The sequence below is a fragment of the Globicephala melas genome, chromosome 12 (assembly GCF_963455315.2).
Source record: "Globicephala melas chromosome 12, mGloMel1.2, whole genome shotgun sequence".
Lineage (NCBI taxonomy): Eukaryota > Metazoa > Chordata > Mammalia > Artiodactyla > Delphinidae > Globicephala > Globicephala melas.
In genome coordinates, this window is record NC_083325.1 from 69339920 (window position 1) to 69353894 (window position 13975).

Genomic DNA, 13975 nt, shown 5'->3' on the forward strand with positions numbered 1-13975 from the left:
CTGCTGGATGGGGGCCCTTCTCCCAGAAGAAGACCCAGCTCCCTGGGGCTTTGGTTTTTTTCATCATGACTCTTTTGGTGAATCCCCTGTGAAAGGAGGGCTCAAAGCCTGCGTGGCAGGGATGCAGGGGGGTGTTGGGAGGGTCAGGATTCCTGGGAGCATCTCCAGTCACTATAGACCCTTCCACAGGTGATCCTGGTAGTGGATGAGGTGCTGGAGACCCAGGACCTGGATGGGGATGGGCTCATGACCCCTGCAGAGCTCGTCAACTTCCCCGGAGAGGCCCCGAGGCACACAGATCTCAAAGAGCCCCCAGAGCCACAGGATGTTGGGAGGCGGCCTCTGTTGGCTAAAAGCCCGTCAAGACAAGAAGCACATGAAGCCCCAGGTCCCAGAGAAGAAGCTGGGGGACAGGTGGAGGCCAGAAGGGAGTCCTTGGAACCTGTACAGGAGGCTGGGGGACAGGCAGAGGCTGCAAGAGAAGCCCCAGGCCCTGGAGGGGAGGTTGGGGGACAGGTAGAAGCCAGGGACACTGGAGAGAGAGCAGAAGAGCTTCCAAGGGAAACACTGGAGTCTAAGAAAACCCCAAATGAGCTTGAGGTTCATGCTGTTCAGCTGGAGAATGATGCGATATAAACCTTGAGGATACAGGTTTGCACACCTACAAGTCTCAGTGCCAGAACATATGCCCCAAAGGGTAGGGTGTGTGTGTTAGGACAACGACCACCTCTGTGCCCCCTTCCTGGCCCCAGTAGGTGGCAGGTCTTTCTGTGCAGTTCAGGGAGACCCTAAGTTGAAGGGCAGATTTAGGGCCCAGAAAACCAATAAAGAACCAAATGAACCCATCCCTCTGGGCCATCGATCCACTGGTCCAGCCTGCCCTGACCTCAGGCTGCAGAGGGTCGGGACTGGGCAGTCCTCTTGGGAGTGCAGGAATTCAGTTTACCCAGTGTTCCCAGATGGTGCTGAGACACAGCAGAGTACAGCACTAGGCCACAGCCAGCTGCAGACAACCCGGGGAAGGGAGCTCAGCCTTTCCCTGGGGCCTAACCACTAGAACGCCCTCCTGCAGTTCAGGGTAGATCTTCTCCATCATCCTGTGTCTGCTCCCCACCCCTGAAAATATTAATAATTACCATTTATTGAGAACCTAGTACACACTGGGCATCACGCTGGTCATATTACATATTGTGATTTTATCCTCATGATAATTCTATGACCAGGCAGAATTAGCACCATTTGACAGATGAGGAAATTGGGGAAGATGGAGTTCAGTAATGTACTCATGGTCCCATAGCTAAGTAAGTGGCAGATTTGAATTCAGGCCTGTCTGAGCCTAAAGCCCATACCTTTTATCACATTCTACGGCCTCACCCCCCTGCCCCAACTCCCATGTGGAAATTCACCAATTCCCATATGCCCTCAGACCAGGTCTCCCCCAGGGAAAGCAATGCTTTGCATTCCGGGTCACATTTGTGGCTCAGGCGCCGCCTTAACTACAAGGCAGCTCCAAGGGTGGGGCTGTCAGGCTCGGGGTCAGTCATTGGGGAGATATTTTTGGACTGCAGAGGCTCCGCCAAACCAGAGGAGGCTCCCTGCCCGCTGGCCTGTCAGGTTGGCTCAGCCATGTGGACACACTTGTGGCCACTGGAGTCTTGTGACAGAGCTGGGGCCCAGAGGAGCTTTTCTCATGGCTTGTGGTTATTTGGAAGGTTCCCTGGGGTGCAAGGGGTTAAGTCTCCTCCCCCGCCAGAAAGGCTGGAAGTCTGGCCCTCTACCCTGAGCTGGGGCCCCAGCAGGGGCACAGCTGGTGGCAAGCCTGGGGCACTTCCTGCTGCTCTGGTCTGGGTGGCCCCTCCTCTGGGCCTGGGCAGGAGGTGAATTTGGGGAATAGAGAAAAAAAGGGCGAAGGACTGCAGGATCAAAGCCTCCAGAATCCCCAGCCAGAGCAGCTCAGACATCGAAGACAAACAGACTGCCAGAAGGAAGCTGGCTCTGGGGAAGATTTATTTGCTCTGCAGCTCTGCCATGTGAGATGCCAGGTCACAGGTGGAGCCCTCCCACAGCCTGCATCTGCCTGGGGGGGCAAGGCAGCCTGATGCCAGCTGGCCAGAGAAGAGAGGGTGACGGCAGCCAGTGTTGCTGGCCCGGGGCGGGGATGTGAGCCGGTGCTTCCTGCCACAGGGCACTCACACGATGCCATCGAAGCCCTGCAGACCACACTTCTTGCCCGCCACCTGGCAGCCAAAGCTCAGTGCCTCCTGCATGCTCTTCCCTGGAGGGGGGGATGGGTAGCCAGATCAGCCAGGCCTTCTGGGCAGGGGCAGGCCCCGGCCCTGGGCCTGCTGCTGGGGTACTCACCCTGGGACAGGCTGAAGATGACGGACGCATTGAAGGTGTCTCCGGCCCCCAGAGTGTCCACCACCTGGGGCGGTGGGAAAGCGTCGGAGTGGAGCAGCCGTCCATCAGGGCCCAGGGCATCGGCACCCTCCTCAGCCCAGGCACAGACCAGCGTAGCCCTGTGACACCCTCCACTCAGCTGGGTGTTAGCCCAGCCCTGGCCCCCAGCCTCATTATCCCTCCCCGGGGCAGACCCTGGAGGCCAGGCTCCCTCACTCCCCGTACCCGGGCCGCTGCCTGGCTTCCGCTAGCTCACCCCTTCCTCACGCGACCGTACAGGCCCCTCAGGGCCTCCTTCGCTGACTGGAACCCAAAGTGCTTGGCCACATCTTTGCTGACAAACACCTGTGGGCAGTGGAAGAGAGGCTGACAGTCAGCTGAGCTCTACCCCAGCTGTCCCTCACTACCAGCAACCTGCTCCTCCATCGTGGCCACCTAAACCCCCAAGTAGCATCTCGCTGTCCCTCAGGAACACGTTTTCATACTTGCTCAGATATGCTAGAAAACAGCCATGTAAATTGTGACACGAAAGCCCCGGCCTATTCTAAGATCAACGAATTTCCTCACAATTGAAAACCCAGAGTGAGTCTTGAGGTCATCTTGGGGCGCAATCTACAACTGGCAGGTGAAACCACGGCTTTCAGGAGGGTTTTTGTTCTGTTTGGCTTTCCGCATACAGCTATGCCCTCTAGGTCTGATTTCTTCATCTTTAAAACAAAGGGACAGGGGTTCTAGAGCTTCCTTAACACCAGCTACATATTAGAATCACCAGGGTGTTTTGTTAAAAAATACTTCAGCCCAGGCTTCACCTCTACCAACCAAATTAAAAAAAAAAAAAAAAATGAGGGTGGGGCTCAGGCATCCACATCATTTAACGTGCAACCAAGGCTGAGGCCCAACGAGCTGCCACTGTGATGCTAGATTATCATCCCGATTCCACGTACATTCCACACTTACCATGCGCAAGCCCCCTTCCCATCCTCCCTCACCCCCTACAGAACTGGAGGGCACCTCGGAGAACAGTCCCATCCTGTCATTTGACAGAGGAAAAGACAGGAGGCCCAGGGAGGGGAGGCTTCCACGCAGGCTGGCCCTGAGGCTGGCTGTCTTGGCCTTGACCAAGCCCTCTGGCTGCCCTCATACCTATGTGCCCGCTGGGCTGGAGAAATTCTACTCCTTGGCCGCTGTTGAGGCCTGCACTAGAGCCCTAAGCTAGAGGTCTGCCTCTGCTTTGCCCCCACCTGCCAATATCACCAAGCCGCAAAGTGCCGCCCTAAGTGTGACAGGCAGGACAAGGGGACACTCGGACTCCCTTTAAGGACCAAAATAAGCTGGATGTGGCAAGGTGGGGGGCCGTGGGGGATGCTTACCACGTCTCCGTAGCCCAACAGCTGGTACAGCTCCTCTCGCGGCTTCTCCACCTCCACAGACACCTGGATCTTCTGCTCTGGAGGCTGCCTGGCGTTGTGCTGTTCTATCCGCTGCAGCATCTTCACCTGCTCTGATGCATTTCGGCCCTGGGGCAGAGCAGGGCAGGGCAGGCAACTCAGGACCAGCTGGGCGCTGGTCTCATTCTGCCTCATTCTTCCCTCCCTGCTGGAACCATGGGTGAGGGGGGAGAGGGGCCAGGAAGGCTGGGCCGGAAACCCAACCTAAGTCTCAAAATTCTAGTGCTATTCTGGACCTTGGAGACCTTATTGACCAGCCCTCCCATTTCAGATGAGAAGACGAAAGAATAAAAGAGAGACTCTCCTAAGGACCTACAATAAATTAAATGACAGGGCTAGGATTAGAACTCAGGACTTCTCAAGGTTTCCTCCCACCTAGACTCCAAAACTTCTCTTGGAATGAAGATTCTAGTTCCCTTTATTTGGGAGCTGGGTCAGGCCCTCCCATTCCTGCCTCCCCAGAGGTAACAGGTCAGGCCTCCCACAGCCAGGCTCCTGCCAGAGGCCAAGTCCAGAGGAGGTGGGGCAGCCTGTAACACAGGAAGCACCAGACTTTGCCTAGAGCCAGCACCCTGCTTCTGGCACCTACATCCTGCTGTGTGACCTTGAGAAAATCACCCAGTCTTTCTGGGCCTTAGTTTCCACCTGAAAACATAGAAGGAGGATGGAGAGTGGGTGAGGGGGGTTGGATTCATTGATCTCTAAGGTACTTCATGGTTCAAAGAAACCAAGAAGAAGGCAGAACATGTGGAGGGGCTGGCAGGTTGAGGCCCTCAAAACACAGGTAGGGCAGGGCTTGCCTCAATGTGGATCCACTTGAACCGGGTCAGGTCAACCTTCTCAAAGTCTTTAGCAGACACATCTGGTAGGTTCCTGAGTCGCAGGACAGAAAGGACAGAGAAGGGGCATGGTGAGGTCAGCCAGGGCCAGGATCTCTAACTGGCTGCTACGGCCCCTATGCCTGGCGCTGCCTGCAGCATGGCAGGAAACTGAATCTATAGCACATGCTTCTGAGGCTTGGCTCCAGGACAGACCCTGTCTCAGGCTAAACTCGAGACCACTCCTTGCCCTGCTCAGCTCCATCCAGACAGGGGGCTGGAGGCAGTTTCCTAGGATGCCCCTTCCTGTGTTTGAGGCTGTGATATTATCTAAGGGCAAACTCAACCACCACATATGTCAAGCAAGGGACCAGTTCTGCGTGCCTTGCAGACCATATCTCCCGAAATGCTTTCAGAGCACCAGGGACTACAATTCCCAGAATTCCCCTTGCCAGCAGCACACACAGCTACCACCACGCAGTGCCCTGGGAAACTACAAAGGCCACGCCGTTCTGCCTGGAGCTCGGGTCTGGGTCCTCTCAGTTCAGGCACCCCAGTGGTGACAGCAGCCCTGTCCTGAGTTTGGCAGCTCCATGTTATGGCCCTGGGATCAAGGTTGGTGCTTGAGAATGAGTTTATTTTTGGCCGACTTAGGTGTGGAGACCTGGGAAGGGTCCGCCTTGACCTTCCTTGGCCAGAGACCTACACACAGCCAGTGTCCTCCCCTCCATGTTCTGTGCCAAATCCTACTTTGATTTAACTAGCTGGGTGACTGTGGCCTTTCTGAGGTGTTTCCCCTTCAGTAAATGGGACCGAACCCCTAGCCCCGCAGGCCTGCTGCAGCTGGAGATAATGTGTGTGGATATGCCTGGACTGAGGCCGTGGGCAATAAACATTTCTCCTTGGAGCTCCTCTCCCTCCCTTCCCGTGAATACCCATGTTGTGTCCCTGATCAAAGCTGCTACAGATTGTTGCTTAATGGGCAGATGACTAGGGTTGCCCAATGGGAAGATCGTGTCTAGCACGTATGCCTACCCACTCATTCATTGGGACACAAAGAGCCCAGGGCCACTGGTTATAAATCTTGTTCTAGGATGACTGCCCCTCCCGCAGGTTCAGTGGTCGTGCTGGGCAGCAGGGACAGTCAGAACCCCAGGGCAGCTGGGCTTGGGCCATCTCTGCCCTAACAGAGTACTTGGCACACCCTAGTTTCTCAGTAAACTAAACCTCTTGAGATTTTTCAGGAGGGAATCTGGGAGAGATGAGAAGGGGTCTCTCCCTGGAAGCTTGGGACCCTAAAGGGATGCCCCTGCCCTGCCCGAGGTTAGCAACACGTCAGATAGCCCTGTTCTGCTGAGCCAGTGTTCCCCTTCCCTCCTTCAGCAATGGCTGCGAGTGGTGTGTGGCATTTGGTCTGGCTTCATTATGCTGGGTCCTTTGGGGTTGCTCATCTCTTTCGAACACCCAAACCTCAGCTCCTGGTGCCATGCTGCAGGCTGGCAACTCTGGGGCTGACCCTGGAAACCCCAGTGGGCCCCCTTCAGGGCTCAAGATGGTTTGAATCACATCTCCCATCCCTCTGTCCTCAGAACAATTTCCCCATACTCACACCCAGGCTGCTGATTGGCTGATTATGGAGGAATCACATCATAAATTACAGTTTGCACAGGCCTGCCCGCCCATCCTTGGTGTTGACCAAGGCCAAGTCGCCAGGCAGAGCAAAGCCCATCCCTTCCCACCTCACTTCTCCCCTAATTGAGAACAATTCCGAAATCACTGAACAGTTTGGCATAGGGACAATTTCTGGTACAAAGAGAGAGGCCACAGAGGGTGGGCAAGTGGGCTGCCCACGTGGCAAGTGAGGGAGCTAATTGGTGGGCTGTGGCAGGGCAGGCCAGGGGGCCTTACGTGTCGTAGAGCACAATGGTACGGGAGCCATTGGAGCTGTTGACGATGCAGCAAGAGCATGGGGCTTCCCCGCTACTCTGCCAGGCCACGTGAGACACGTCCACGCCCCGCTGCCTGAAGTCAGCCACCAGGAAGCTTGGGGTGGAGCCCGAGCCAAGGGAAGGGCAAGGAGACACAGATTAGAGGCTACCAGGGGCCTGGACCTCCCGCGGGGTGGGGAGCGGTGCCGGAGCACGCGGGTCTTGGAGAGAGGGTCCTGCTCTGGGAGCTGAGTGACGGCAATGGCGGCGGCAGCTGGCAAGGCGCAGACAGATGTACAAACCTGTAGGCATGTATGATGGTGCGGCTACCACTGGCCTCGCTGCTGATGACTGTGGAAATGGGGACGGAGCCCGTGGTCTGAAAGACCGTGTAGCGTAGGTCCACGGAATAGCGGCGAAGGTCGTCCAGGACAAAACTGCCAGGGCGGAGTAACCCGGGGAGGCGCAGTTCGACGGGGGCTTGGGGACTGGAGGGTAGGTGGCAGGGCCACCGGGGACCCTGGGGTGCAAGCACAGGGGCTAGGATGGGACTGGGAGTCACTGTCACAGGCTGTGTGGAGGCAGGAGAGGCAGGAGAGCATGGCTGGAGCTTAGTGAGAAAAACCCTAAGGGACATTCTTTTGGGTCCTGACTGAAGCAAACTCCAACCCTGACCCTGTCCTTCAATCTGACTCAAGCTGGAAAGGATTTGCTCACGTTCATAAAGCTAGATGGGGTAGATGTGGGACCTAGAACATGCACCCTGTTTGAACCTAGCAGGTGAGGGCACTGTGGCCCGCATCACGCAAGGCCCAGGCAGTATTAATAATGACCAAGGTGATATTTTGTCCCCCAGGTGCCCTCTGCTTGCTTATCCCCATGGTACTCCACTCTCTGAAGTCCTTCCAGTCCTAACGTGATTCCTCTCCTTCTACACCTGCCTCCACGATGCCCAGCCTCGGTGGCCCTGCTCACTACCCGCTCCTTCCACAGTGGCAAGCCCTCTCAGTGCCTGAGGGCCCTCAGTATGGACCGGGTCCAGGACTCTCGCTCAGAATCCCCTCCAATCAGAGTGAGCCGGGGGGTGGCCCTTCAGGAAGACTGTACCAGCAGAACAAGGAGGCCACCCATCCCTCCCAGCTCTTTGGAAATGAGCTGTGGCCACTACGCCCAGCAGTCCAGCCACCATCCTGGCCTTTCTCACTATGGCTGAACCCCACTTTCGGCAACACCAAGGCTGGACAATACAGATCTGTATAGAGGTACCACATTGGGGCATCATTCCTTGCCTTACGTCTCAAGGATCCTTTAAATAGTAGCTTTCCCACAGCATGGAGAATATGATTTGGTTTTTGCCAAATAACTTTTTGCACCCACAGTGCCAGGCACATGGTAGGTGCTCATTCAGTGTTTGTTGAACACATGGGGAGAATTTGGAATGGCCCAGCTATCAGCATGATTGCCACACAAAGGTGGGTCCACCACCCCAAAGCAAGAGGCACGGTCTTGCTCTAGCTGGGAGGGAAGGCAGCTGCTGACGAGGGCTGACAAGTGAGCAGCTGTTGGCTCCGGGTCCCTCTGTCCCACATCACAGGGCAGGCTCTCGTGCCAGTTCATAAGGAAGGGAATCTGGCTGCGGCTTGGGGCTGGGCTCTGGCACCAGCCCCGCTCAAACCAGGGTTCAAAGGGCTGTGCTTTACAGGCCAGCAACCTGGCAGCCTGCCCCTGTGCCCACAGTGGGCAAAGTGGGCCTCACCGCCTGATAAGCGCTTGCTGAGTCGGCAGTGCCAGGGGTCAAAGGGCTCTTGGGTCCCTGCAGCAGCCAACATAGAGGAAGCGTGTGGGCCACTACGGGCTGCAGCCTCCTAGCCGATGAGCTGGGAGGCATGGGTCTGGGCCCAGCTTTAGCACGTGGCATTGGGGTGTCCTTGGGCAGGGAGCTCTCGCTGCTTCAGTGAACAACGGGGACACAATCACTGGCCCTGCCCCCTCAGCTGGGAAAGAAACTGCAGGCCTGGACCCTGGGACCGTGGAGGCAGGACATCCCCGAGAGAGGGCAGGTACAGCATGTCCCTAACTGCCTTCTGCCAAAAGGACAGGCAGGATTAGGGACTTGAGAAGGGCAAAGTCACATCCACCGCAGACAGTCTGTTGGAAACAAGGAAGGAGAAGGTGGGAAGCCGAAGCAGGCTCCAGGGACTGGCCAAGGAAACAGGCTGTGAAAATGAAACCTTTAACAGGAGCAGCATTAACAACTGAGCAGCAGATAAGCCATACCAGGGAGGGTCTGGGATGCTGGTACTCCACTCCCCACGCCCCACCCATTTCTGGTGGCCACAAACCATTTCTCAGAGACCGCCCACCCAGGGCCAAGGCTTCCTTCTTCTCCCCCCACCCTGTGGGCCACCCTCCCCTGCTCCCTCCACTTACTCGGCAGCGTGGCCCGGGGCCAGCGAGCCCATGAAGGCACAGGGGGCTCCAAGCAGGGAGAGGACAGTGCAGGAGTTGGATGCGTTGCCTCCACGCTGCCATCTCTGGGACAAGCACCTGCAAAACACAAGGAGGGTCCCTGCAGCTCCAGCAGGCTGGGGCTGGGATAAGCACGGCTGAGCCCTGAGTAGGGCCCACAGGATGTAAAAGCCAGGCGATTCCCCTCAGAAAGCATCCAGGCCAGCCTTAGGCTCAGCAAAGGGAAGCGGCTCAGCTATTCCCCAGCCCAGGCTAAATTCAAGTTCACAGTGATTCATTTCTATCTTTCACCTATTCTTATGACATCAGGAAAGCACTCACTTGGGCCCATCACAATTTGAGGGTCTCACTGACTTTGGGTTACTTCCTCCTCTGTTACAGGGACCCCCACCAAGCCTCCTCCTGAGAGCTGCCTCTTCTCAAAGGTGGCAAATCTCCTGCTGCTCCTGTCTTAGGAGAGACCACTTCAGTAATAACTCAGATTAAAATAATTAAGACAGGAAGCAAACCCGGACATTGTGATCATTTAAGAAAGTTGTGTGTGGTAACTTTTATGATGACAAAAGTTAAAAAGATCACTGAGTGAAGACCAGTTTTTCTCCATTTTTGTTTGTTTCTCCTTTTTTTTTCAGCTTTATTGAGATATAATTGACATATAACATTCTGAAAGCTGAAGGTGTACAACGTGATGATTTATTTATTTATTATTTTTTTAATTTTTTGGTACGCGGGCCTCTCACTGTTGTGGCCTCTCCCGTTGCGGAGCACAGGCTCTGGACGCGCAGGCTGAGCGGCCATGGCTCACGGGCCCAACCGCTCCGCGGCATGTGGGATCTTCCCTGACCGGGGCACGAACCCGTGTCCCCTGCATCGGCAGGCGGACTCTCAACCACTGCACCACCAGGGAAGCCCCAACGTGATGAGTTTGATATACATATATTTTGTGAAGTGATTACTACAATAAGGTTAGTTAACACATCCATCACAGTGCATAGTTACCTTTTTTTTTCTTCCTTTTTTTTTCCTCCATCTTTACTGAAAATCTAACAAAAGGAAACTAAGTCAAGATACACCTGAAGGGCTTCATTGTCATCATCAACAACAAAAATGATAACTCATGCATACATGGTCAAAGAACCTGAATGGTTTCTCATTTGTGCTCCAATAATACTGTGAGGTAACAGTACAGCCTGTTATTTCTATGCTTCCAGTTCCAAAAAGGATAATAATAACTGTGGCAGCTTACGATAAGGGGAACAAGTACTGAAGAACTACTAATTAAGAGAAATGAATGAAGTAGAATTTTTAGGCTAGGGTATATTTGTACACAAAGCTTAACCTTGAAGTTCCCTTCAGCCTTGGGAAAAGGGGACCACGATCTCATTAGAAAGAAGGCTACTAATCTGCAAAAGGTCAAACATGTCTCAAGCTATGAGCTTTAGAGAAATTTTCATGCAGAGAAGAGAGGAGAAGCCTGGAGGGACTGGACTTGCTCAAGGTCCCAACAACAGTTAATGACAAAGCTGATACCAGAGCCCGGGTCTCCTGACCCCAAACCACTGCAAGTGGTTTCTGAATGGAAAGTAGTTGGGTCCCAGCTTGTTGAGGCTTCAGAGAAAGGGTACACAGTTCTACTCTGTGGAAACCCTTCCAAGTTATACTGACACCCAACTTTCTGTGCAGAAATGCTCTGCTGAGCATGAAGATGCTTTCCGGAAGGTCCTGCTCAGCCAGGACTCTGGGAGGCAGGGCCATTCCTCAGCGGTCTGGCCGAGTTCCAGGTGGCAGTTCTCGGCTGCCTACGGAGAGAGCCTGGGAAAGGTGGGGCTCAGATGCTGGGAAGGACTGTGTCCCCACTCAGGTTTGCCCATCGGGGAGGCAAGACAGAGTCCAGGAGCTGGGCTGGGTGGGATGGGAGCACAGGAGAGAGGCCCTGTGGACAACCAAACTGCTCCACAGAGGAGCAGAGCCATGGGTCTGGGGGAGCAGGGAGATACTCCCTCAAGCGCAGGGAGCACAGAGGGTCTCTTCAGAGAGGCACCTTGCTTAGTGCCCAGCGTCGGAACCAGCTCCCGTCAGGGTGGGACCAGCAGGCTCTTGTCCCAGCCTTCCAACATGAGTAAGCTCAAAGGCACCGGGACTCAGCTCCAGCAGAGCAAGTGCTCTGGGTCCCCTGGAGGTCCTCCACAGTTCCTAGAGAAACTGGAGCCCCAGAATTTGCACTGTTCTCCGGAAAGTAAACTTGCCTCCTCACTGGCCACCAAGTCCTGGGGCTGGCTTGACCTTGGTAGGTGGGCTAGGGCCACACGGCAGCATACCCTTGTGCCTCCTCCCACGGTCCCTGCACCTTCTGCCAGGGGCTGTCACCTCTGTCAAACAAAGCAGCCCAAAGCAAAGGGTCAACTCCATGAGGCGGGCAGCAGCCAAGGAACAGGGAGGGAGGGGCTTCCCTGGTGGCGCAGTGGTTGAGAGTCCGCCTGCCGATGCAGGGGACACGGGTTCGTGCCCCGGTCCGGGAAGATCCCACATGACGCAGAGCGGCTGGGCCCGTGAGCCGTGGCCGCTGAGCCTGCGCGTCCGGAGCCTGCGCGTCCGGAGCCTGTGCTCCGCAACGGGAGAGGCCACAACCGTGAGAGGCCCGCGTGCCGCCAAAAAAAAAAAAAAAAAAGGAACAGGGAGCACTAGAGAGGGCGGAGGGCTGGAACACTAGCATCAGGACGCTTGAGTTGTGACCACCACTCTGCCACTCATCAACTACGTGGCCCCTTACAGAAATTGTCTAATTTCTCCAAATCCTTAGCTTCCTCGTCTCTAAAGAGAGGAGCAACTGATCCTTACACGCTTCCCATGGGCTGCTGTGAGGAAACTATGTAACAATGCCTGTGACAGTGCTGTGTGGACCCACGGCCTGAAGAATGCCGGGGGCTCTGCCCTCAGTGAGCCTCCTGGCTGTGGTTGCTGTAGTGTCCTTCCCGAGTTCAATCTTGAACTCGCCTTTCATCCAGTTCTTGGCTGAGACAAGTGAGGGCCAAGAAGCAGTTCTTGTCCGTATTCTGAGCACTAGACTGCACCAAGAGACAGCCACGGATTCCACCACACAGCAGAGTCTCGGGATCACAGTGTAAGGGTGATCAAGAGTAAATACGGGAACCAACAAATGACTTTTCAACTTCTACCAGACAACCAAGAAGGGTCTCTTCCACTATGCTGTTCACTGAGTATTGGAAATAGGACTTCTGGTAAACTTCTGGAATTCGGCACCAGGGAAAAGTCTGTGTGGCTCATGAGCCAGCTCTACCCATAACTCACAGCATCTCCAAATTTGCCTGCCGTGCCAGCAAGCCCCGAGCTACAGGGAAGCTTGAACACCATGGTTTTGAAAGTTCTTGAACAGTCTAACTGCACATACTTCTTATTGTAAGCTACCTCAAAAAAATTTTTTTAAAGACACAGATGAGATATATATGTGGTAAATAAATTAGAAGTAAATGCTGGTGATAGGCAAGTGCACAGTTCTCGTTAAAAAGAAAAAAACTGGTTCTGCACCTTCCTAGCTGTGTGCCCGTGGATAAATAACTGCGTCCCTCAGGGTCTTTACTTGCTTAGCCTACTCGGTAAAATGGGGATAATGATGTCTGACACGGTCCCAGGGTTGAAATGGGAACTGGAGAACACAACGCTATCCAAAGCCTGGATCTTACTACTAAAGGCCTCAATTCTTTCCCCAGGTCCCGGGCAGAGGGCAGGGGGCACCAGCGCCCAAGGCGACTCTCAAGGCCTCGCTGCGGGCCCCCCGGCCCCCCCACCCCCTGCTCCGCAGCCCTGTAGTCTTGGCCGCCTGGCACAACGCGGGGCTGCAGCGGCCCCTAGGGTTTCCGAGGGGCCCGGGCGCCCCTACCTGCTGTCCGTGTCCTCCTCCGGGTATTTGTCCATCACACTGATGATGTCCAGCACCACTAGCCCCACGCACAGAATCTGTTTCTCTTCCATGATGCTGCTCCCGGAGATTTCTGCCCGCTCGGCTGACGGGGTTCCTCCCGGGCTCTGCCTCTTATCCCGGAGAATCGTGTCCCAGCTCCCAGAGTCTGTACTGGCTCCTCCTCCGCGTCCCGAGCTCCTCCTCCAAGGAGCCTCCTGCAGCGGCGAGGTGCAGAGGACGGAGCCGGGCTCTTGCTCCCCACGCGCATCGACCCCAGCGGGCCTGGGAGTGCAGACCCCGCGGTCTTGGTCCCTGGCCTCCCCTTAGCAGGTTGCGTGGCCCAGGAGATGGCTACGCCTTCAAATTCTCGCCCTCAGTTTCCTCACTTGTCAGACGGACTCCGAGCTAATACAAATCTCTCTGAAGCGCAGCTAGGCAACCTCATGAATGCCAAGAGAAAGTGCAGCAGAAAGGCATCGCTTGTCCCGCCCTCTCCTGCACCCGCGGCTGCCTCTCCAGACTCTAGGCCCGCGGTGTTGAGTCTGGCCTCGCAGCTGCGGCCCGGACCCCGGCATCCAGAGCCGCGGCTGGCGCGGTCCCCGCTGTCCCGCCCCGCCCCCGAGACCCAGCCAATCCCAGCTCGAGGCCTCGCCTCCGCCGCTGAGCAGCTGGGGCACGCAAGATGAGCGGCGGAGGTCACGTGACGGAAGACACCGCCCAGCGGCGCCGCGGTCTCGTCTCCCCGCGCCCTCTGGCGGACGCCGGCGGAAAAGGCGCGACCCGTAGTGGGGCCCGGCTAGCACTCCAAGCCCCGGGCGCACTTCTCGCCTGCGCGTCCAGTGCAAGTGCAGGCAGAGCTACCCCTGCCAAAGCGGAGGACGCGAGCAGGGTCCGGAACCCGGGGCTCCCTCACCCCGTCCCCTGTATACGCCTATCTACCCCTGAACACATAGTAGAGCAAACAGCTTGTTTAGTTTTTTTAGAAAACCCAAG

General features: G+C 55.8%; 2 protein-coding genes across 17 annotated transcripts in view; one reads left to right on the forward strand and one right to left on the reverse strand.

The window, feature by feature from the left end:
• The window catches only part of CGREF1 (cell growth regulator with EF-hand domain 1), a 17792-nt gene extending 14539 nt beyond the window's left edge, over window positions 1–3253 (forward strand). For both annotated transcript variants that reach the window (XM_060309603.2, XM_030858164.3), the window contains one exon: window positions 190–3253. In XM_060309603.2, coding sequence (XP_060165586.1) covers window positions 190–636 — 447 coding nt within the window. In that variant the 3' untranslated portion in view covers window positions 637–3253. The remainder of the gene's footprint in view (window positions 1–189) is intronic.
• KHK (ketohexokinase) overlaps window positions 1–13586 on the reverse strand; it is a 24255-nt gene extending 10669 nt beyond the window's left edge. For 5 of the 15 annotated variants that reach the window (XR_009566244.1, XR_009566246.1, XR_009566247.2 and 2 more), the window contains exons 1-7: window positions 12962–13586; window positions 9025–9141; window positions 6897–7031; window positions 4649–4721; window positions 3771–3917; window positions 2657–2745; window positions 2362–2519 (exon numbers count right to left, since the gene is read on the reverse strand). Coding sequence is in view for 9 of the 15 variants with exons in the window: in XM_060309598.1 (XP_060165581.1) it covers window positions 2362–2519; window positions 2657–2745; window positions 3771–3917; window positions 4649–4721; window positions 6897–7031; window positions 9025–9141; window positions 12962–13053 (811 nt within the window). In the remaining 6 variants the exon portion in view is untranslated. Of the gene's footprint in view, window positions 1–1990; window positions 2276–2361; window positions 2520–2656; window positions 2746–3770; window positions 3918–4648; window positions 4722–6574; window positions 6710–6896; window positions 8811–9024; window positions 9142–12961 lie in introns of those variants that run through there. The other 10 variants (XR_009566249.2, XR_009566248.1, XM_060309601.1 and 7 more) reach the window with 8 other exon arrangements.
• Between the last annotated feature and the right edge of the window lie 389 nt (window positions 13587–13975).